The 7,961-nt window shown below is 32.0% G+C and overlaps 1 protein-coding gene across 1 annotated transcript; it reads right to left on the bottom strand.

The window, feature by feature from the left end:
* Window positions 1–3,655: 3,655 nt before the first annotated feature.
* LOC120133434 lies at window positions 3,656–4,390 on the bottom strand. Its single transcript, XM_039150015.1, has one exon. The coding sequence runs from the start codon at window positions 4,388–4,390 to the stop codon at window positions 3,656–3,658; it is 735 nt and encodes a 244-aa protein (XP_039005946.1).
* Between the last annotated feature and the right edge of the window lie 3,571 nt (window positions 4,391–7,961).

Raw genomic sequence — 7,961 nt, 5'->3', positions numbered from 1 at the left:
TGAATTTGAAATGCAGTGTTAAATTGAACATGAAAATTGCATAATTGATTCATACTGTTCAAGTAACATGCTTTATGAACCATCAAGCTAAAAGACAATATTGATTGAGTTCAAAGCTGAGTTGTGAGTTGATGGAGTTGTCACACTTGTCACATGGTTGGAATAAAGTACTCACATGCGAGATAGATTGTTTTGTTATACATAACCCATCTCAACGAAATTAATCCAAATAATGTACCCATAACAATGTTCAATTAATGTACCCACAACAATGTTTAATTGATTTGTTGTTTAATTTTCAATTTGAATTATTTGATTTAATAATTTCATTTGCACAAACCATATTTGGAGGCAAGTGCTTTCCAGTTCTTACTCCTACAGACTTCTATAACACTTTTGCCTTTGTTTTGTACCCCCAATACGGCTGCAGCAGTCGATACCCCCAGAGGGAATGAATAATCACCATACTTAGCCATACATTGACTGACGTCAAATTGTGCCATCAAGGATCGACACAATTCCCTCCGAATAGGTCGATCCCTTACTCCGATCAACGATCCAAAACCTATTTCTCCCAGCACATTCAACTGACCCTTCTCCTTAAGGTGTTTAATTAATAAATTCACCCTTTTAATGCTGCATCTTGTCGACACTTCCTACATTTTTTAACAATATATAATGTTATAGTTCTTATATATTTTGTATCAACGTATTTACAAGTTTAATGAATACCTTATTTTCATGTGCTTTCCTCCGTTCTTTGTATTCTTTACTATCATTCCTTGACTGTGTGATGTAAGGTTCCTTTTCAGCATCACTCATTGAATTCCATTTGGACCTCACATCTTTTTTCACCTAATATTAAACATAAACGTTTCTTAATCAATACATTAACACTAAATACTAATACTACTCAATGTCAATTTCATTTTACATACCGAACCGCTCTGTGTGCCATCTCCCTTCATCCTTTTGCATTCGGCCATACTGTTAACATTTAAAATTTGTAATCAATTTAAAGTTTATCGATACTTTAATCCAATTACCATTTCAACAATAATAACAAAAAGACATTGATACTTACTAGAAGTACATATATCCACCCTTTGGTTGCTTTCGAGTCTCGGCCTCAATTTCAAAGTCATCTGCTCCACCAACAATTTTCCAACCCATTGACTCCATTTTTCCTTCATATATCAGTTTACGCAAATCAAATTATTTTGTTACATACACTTTTCAATATACAAATATAGATAACTACTCTTGTGGTAAAACGGTTTTCTTCAAAAGAATTTGAATGGCCACACCAAAATGTGTCTGCACATTTATACAACCTATAATATCATTTTCTACCTATAATATTTAATAAAAGTATCGACATTTATATTTTTCCTTGAATATCGATTTCTACCTGCAATCGGTCCCAAATGCTTCCTTACTCCAAAACCCCAAACAACACATAAAAAACCCTATCGCGATTACTGTAATAATAAAAAATTAGGGTTTCGACAACATACTTTTCGATTCGACTGCAGCAACAAACAAACAAACTTCGCTTTAGAAACGCCTTCTGAAATGCAGCAACAATTACTCTTCGATTTCAAAAACTCGTCCGTTCTATCTTTTTTCAGAGGATATTTAGCTATGGCCTTTATATTTTCATCGGATATGTTATTTATATTTAATCGATACAAATACAAAAGTGTCGATACTTTTATGTCAGGTGTCGATACTTTCGAAAGGATAATTACCTATTTCTTTGAAAGTGTCGATACTTTATTACACGTACTTACGAAAGTATCGACACTTTCAATATATCCGGTATCATTTTACCGGTTTTATCATTTTGATACCGGTTTTATCATATTTTTACCTGTTATATCGTTGTGGATCGATATATTTTTTTAAAGTATCGACACATTATAGGCGCTATAACTGCTTCTCTTTTAAATTCACAAAGTGTCGATCCTTATATAACGTATCGACACTTTTAAATTTACCGGTTTTATCATTTTGTTACCGGTTTTATCATATTTTTACATGGTATATCGTTTTGGATCGATATTTTTTAAAAGTATCGACACTTTTTAGGATTTAAAACTGCTTTTAAAGTTATGTAATTTATGTTTCAATTTATTTAATAGTGTTTCATGTTTTCCACCTACAATATTAATTTAATAATTTAATTTACACAAAATTTTATTTGATTGTTTTGATATTTTATAAAATATTATTTAGCATTTAAATTTAACAATATTAACCAAATATAATAATAAATATGTTTTCAACAGTGAAATAAGTATGGACACTTTTATAAAAATGATATATACTTTTTTGAAAGTTATGTAATTTATGTTTCAATTTTTTTAATAGTGTTTCATGTTTTCCACCTACAATATTAATTTAATAATTTCATTTACACAAAAAATTATTTGATTGTTTTGATATTTTATAAAATATTATTTAGATTTTAAATTTAACAATATTAACTAAAGATAATAATAAATATATTTTCACAGTGAAATAAGTATGGACTCTTTTATAAAAAGGATAGATAATTTACAATATAACAGGTAAAAATATGACAAAACCAGATTCATTATGACAAAACCGGTAAAATTTACTTGATATGTTAAACGTATGGACACTTTTATAAAAAGGATAGATACTTACCGATAACCAAAGTTTACCGGTTACCAAATTTTTTAATAGTTTTTCATATTTTCTACCTAAAACATTATTAGTTGTCAACATAATAGGTACCGCTAAACCGAATTTATTAAATACATTTTAATGTATCCGGTAATGCTGTATATTAGCCGTATATTAACCCGCCTTTCCTGAGACAATCCCTATTTTTAAGCTCGACTGTATATGTGGATTATGGAAAGGGAAGTAAAGAGAAAGATAGAGAGGCACGTGTAAAAGAATAATTGGTGGGGCACATAGAGAGGCACAAAGAGAGGGCGGAAGATTTTTGTTGAACATGTTGAAATCTTATGATTAAATCAATTACTTTCATGGGCCTATAAGACCCCTCTGCAGCTCATTTTCCACGTGTGTACTGTTCACATATGGAAGGCAATGCCAATCAATTAGGAGTATGTATTTTCAGCTATTAAATATTATTCGATTTAAATTTTAGATTATGAAAATTACTATAAAAATTCAAATTTTAAAATTATCATCCAAATTTGATTTAAAAATTATATATATTAATTTTTTGAATATTTAAATTTTTAGATCGAATAAATATTAATTTTTTAAACCCATATTCGTGACCATCAATCACCCATAAATTGATATCTTCACTATTTTTTTGTTTAATTGTCAATATCGTTGATATTTTTCATCAATCTCATGCCATGCGTACTAAATTAGGGAATGCATTTTATGAAGCTTTCAAGTTTGAGAAGAGTGCATTTTCAAAACATGATAAAGAACTAATAAAAGACATGATAATTTTTGCGCATGAAAAAACTAAAATGTAAAAGACACGGTAATTCATGGATCTAGTTTTCATTTACAAATTAATCAAAGAAAAACTACGGAAAATACAATATCGAGTAATTAACACCATGAAAGAAAAATATAAAGAAAATTTGGGGAAAATCCCAAAAGAAAACCCCCCAAAACCTTGAAATGTGCATTCTCATCATTTGACTGTGGAGGCAACTGTATGAGCCCACGACCTAAGACTGTCTTTCATGTCAATCTCGTTTCCAAAATCAGGCACTCTCCAATTCATCAAAGGGTCTTTCTTTCTTCTTCTTCTAGTTTCTGCAACCTCCCATGCTTCTGATAGATAAGGCCTTGAAACTTCAGCCCTACCATCGTCACCGCCTTCTTTAATCTCTTCATCACCTTCTACTTTCTTCCCCAATCTTTGCAAGCCAGGTATTATCTCGACCAACCTTGAATCCTTATTATCTTCCTCTGAGAAAACAAATCCCAGATCCATAAACCCTTTTAGCTCCTCAAATTCCAAGTCCGACAGGCTCTTACTGGAACCCTTTTTCCTTCTGGTAACCATCCTCGCTAGCCCCTTCTTTTTGGGTTCTTGGACTCTCCTACTGTTGTCTTGCAAATCTTCTTCCGTGACTTCTTTTCCCGAGATGATTTTATGGAGTTTTACCGGGTGGAGAACCGAGTCGGGTGAGAAGGAACTGGTACCCATGAAGCTTGTGCTGATTGAGCTCAACTGGTCACTCATGGACCTCGTATGGAGAGTTGGGGTGCGTGTTAACTCGGGTTTTGGTGAGTTTTCTTCAACTCGGGGATCTGGGTTTGGTTCAGAACCCTTAGATGTTGATGGAGATGTCTGTTTCTTGAATATTTCCATCTCGAACCAGCATGAATAGAAGAGGTTAATAATTTCCTCAGACTCCATTAAAGGCCGCTCAATAAACAGTAAAGATATTACAAGAAAACTGAAACTTTGTTAGGCTATGAATTACTTCACAACTTAATCCTTTAGATATATATACACACACACTGTGCCATATGGCCAACAACGTGATAAAAAAGCCCTTAACGCCGTGCAAAAATGACACGAACAATTCAATTCAACAGAAGAAAGGGACACACGTTTTCCATAGAATATTATAGTAATAGTAAATGGGTAAACAATCTATTTAGTTATTTAACTATGATATAGTTTGTATTTTTTTTCATATAACATATTATTTATGTATTTTAGTCACTAATATTATATTTTCATTTTATTTTCACCACTAGCTGCTATAAATTTAACGGATATATGATAATATTTTTTATCTTTAAAGTTTATATATTTAAACAAGATTTGGGTTAAATTATAATGTTATAAGTAAAGTAAATTGGATTAAAAGAATTGTCTTCATAACAAATCTTTACGATATTCATTCTAAATTAATTATCAATAAATAAAATTATATTAATTTATTCCTTAAATATTTTATCATTGCCGTCATTTAGATAAGAACTGTAAAACTTTGCTACATACAAAAGTGTGATTGTTCACTTTATGAAAAGCAATTTGATGCCACAAAAGGAATACAATTTCTTTTTTTTTTTTTACAATTTATTCGTCTCAACTCATTGGTTCAATATAATCATAGCTCAATTCATATTTCATATATTCAGAGAATTAAAAAGAAAAATATCATCGGCCCAAGCTAATAAAAAAATATTTAACATATTCAAAAAGGTACTCGCTAACTTGGGCTTATATTTCCCACTTCACAATTATATATTAGGCTTCTTGTAACTTTATTTTAAAATATATATATTAAAGATCGTTGATAGGTAAAACGATCATCAACTGTAAAAGATGGTTTGAGTTAGAAGTAAGGTGGTTCCGGATAGAGTTTCGGTAGTCTGGGAAATACCAATGGTTTAGGGTGAGAGGTTCGGTCTTGGTTCTCTTCCTTTTACAGAGTGGGCATTTATAATACTATGGAGATTTGTCAGTTTGGAGTTGTCATGTTTATGACCCTAAATAGTTGTAGTCTAGACATGGGTGTCAACACGTGGTTGACAGTGATATCACAGGAGTATGTTCGCATGGATAGCTGGTGAACGACATATGGTCTTTTATGTGTGGTTGCTTGTGGGATGTGTTATGTTGGTCTAAGAGTTCACATGGTTTTGCATTCGCGCCCCTGGAGGTCCATCTAGGTGGTATTTAGCTATTATGGAGGATTGCACAAGTCGTAACAGTTGTCCCCCTCCCCCCTCCCCCGGTGAGGGGAGGTTATAAAGTGACCTTTGCGAACCAGGAAAACATGTGGAGAGTTTGGGCGCCAAGATGTGTGGTGTTGAATTTTTTAGATTTCAAGTTTAGATTTTTAAGTAACTGTTGAGTGATCATACGTTTTAAGAAAATGATTCATTTTGTTAAATGAAACTTTCTTTGGGAAAATTTTCTAGGGTTTATAAATAGTGTCATTTTGTGGGTCTAAGAAACTTTTCTACTAAAGGAAAATGTTGAATGACTATTGAAGATATGAAGGTCACGTGTTCGATCCACGCTTACCACACCAATTGTTGACATGTAAAATGACCATCAATCTTGAAGGGTGGTATGAGGTAGAAGCAATGTAGATTCGAAAAGAGTTATAGTAGCCTTGGAGATCTCAATGGTATGAAGTGTGTAGCTGGGGGGAGGGTTGATCTTGGTTTACTTCCTTTTACGGAGTGAGCATTTATAATGCTACGGAGAAGTGTTAGCTAGGAGTTGTCATGTGTTTGTAGTGATGTTATATGGATATGTTCGCAGGGATAGCATGTGACTGACACGTGATTTTTTATGTGTGGTTGCTTGTGAGAAGTGCTATGCTAATCTGAGAGTTTGCATGATCTTACAGTCGCGTCCCTAAAAGTCTGTCTGATTAGTATATTTACTATTATCAAAGATTGCACGAATAAATAGTGACAAAATTGACTAAATATTTTATAAAAGAAATAACATAAAACTCATAACTTTTGTCAAATTTTTCTCTTACACGTTTGAACTTAAAAATTAAGGTGTAAGAAGATAAAAACCAAATGAGAAACAAAGTTCAAGACAATTTGAAAGAATAACAATTATAAATTTTTTTTTCTTTTACGAATTCAAATATAGATTTATAATTATATGATTTTATTTAAAGTAAAACAATTAAAGAAATAAAAGGAGGAGAACAATATCAATTTAAGAAAGGTTTTTTTTTTTTTTTAAAAATACATCAATCGAGGTAGATAATAATAATTGATAACAACTTTCAGGGTTAAAGAGTAATCATATTTATAGAAATATGAACAATATAAGCGAGAAAGGCATATAATTAAAATGAGTAGCGAGAGATAAACTAAAATTATTATTTTCGAAGGTTGACTTTATGTCGGATTCTGATAATATATTTAGAGATTAATTTTTTTTTCAATTTTAAGAGCTAATTTTATTTATTTATCTCAACTTAAATTTAAAGAATGTATATCTAAATATTAAAATTGATACTATACAAAGTGACGTCACTATTTCCATTTATTTTTAAGGGCCACGGTAAAAAATAGAATGAACGTGTAATATTAGTGACTAAAATACCGAAATTAGAAGTTTGGTGATAAACAATAAACAGGGACACAATTGGGTGATTGAATAAGTTATTTACTCAAAAGATATTAAAATCATTTAATTTAACCATGTTTTACTTGTATGTTGAGTTGCTTTTTCATTGGGAGCCAAAGTGATTAGAATCGTGAGGATATGACGTGGCTTTAATAAGATGCAAAAAGAAAAAGATCGAATTATTGAGTGCGGGGGAATTTGAATATGTGCTTTTACTATTGGTGTTGTGTCCATCGTACTGTTTCCACATCATGACTGACGCAAGTAGAATAGTGATTATCCTGCAAGCGCTCCAACAGATGATTCACAAGAGAAAATTCGTCTAAAAAATCTAGAGAAAAAAAGTCTTTAGGGTTTAATAAAATATTATCAAATCAAACAATGCCCAAATCAGTCCACAAGCCGGACTGTTATAGCCAAAAATCGTATTTATTTGAATTTTGCCAAAAATAGCAAAATCCCGAAAATCACTCTAAATTGAAATTCGAAATAAAATAAGCAATCTCCAAAAAATCCGGCCTAAATCGGATTTAAATTGACTTCCTAATTGACAATCGAAATATTACCATAAATAGTAAAAAAATATCTAATTCTAGTGATTCGGAGGGGAAAACGGCAGAATTTGAGGTTAAAAAAAGGCCACATGGAGCGTAGCTCTGTGGAGAGCGTGCGCGTCGAAAAGAGCTTTCCGGATTGGGGTATTATGCGCGATTCTGACACCTGTAGCCAAAGTTATGGCCAAAAGACTGAAACATACTCAAAACGACCCCAATGAGGAACATGTCACAATCAATTTTCGCCTTTGCGCTGATCTGCCAATTCATGGTATCTCAGCGCCATCAAGGTGCAATCTGACAGCTCAGCATCATCT

The sequence above is a fragment of the Hibiscus syriacus genome, unplaced genomic scaffold (assembly GCF_006381635.1).
Source record: "Hibiscus syriacus cultivar Baekdansim isolate YM2019G1 unplaced genomic scaffold, ASM638163v2 tig00110580_pilon, whole genome shotgun sequence".
Taxonomy (NCBI): Eukaryota; Viridiplantae; Streptophyta; class Magnoliopsida; order Malvales; family Malvaceae; genus Hibiscus; species Hibiscus syriacus.
Note: the sequence above shows the minus strand (reverse complement) of the source record. Positions and strands in the feature narration are given on the sequence as shown.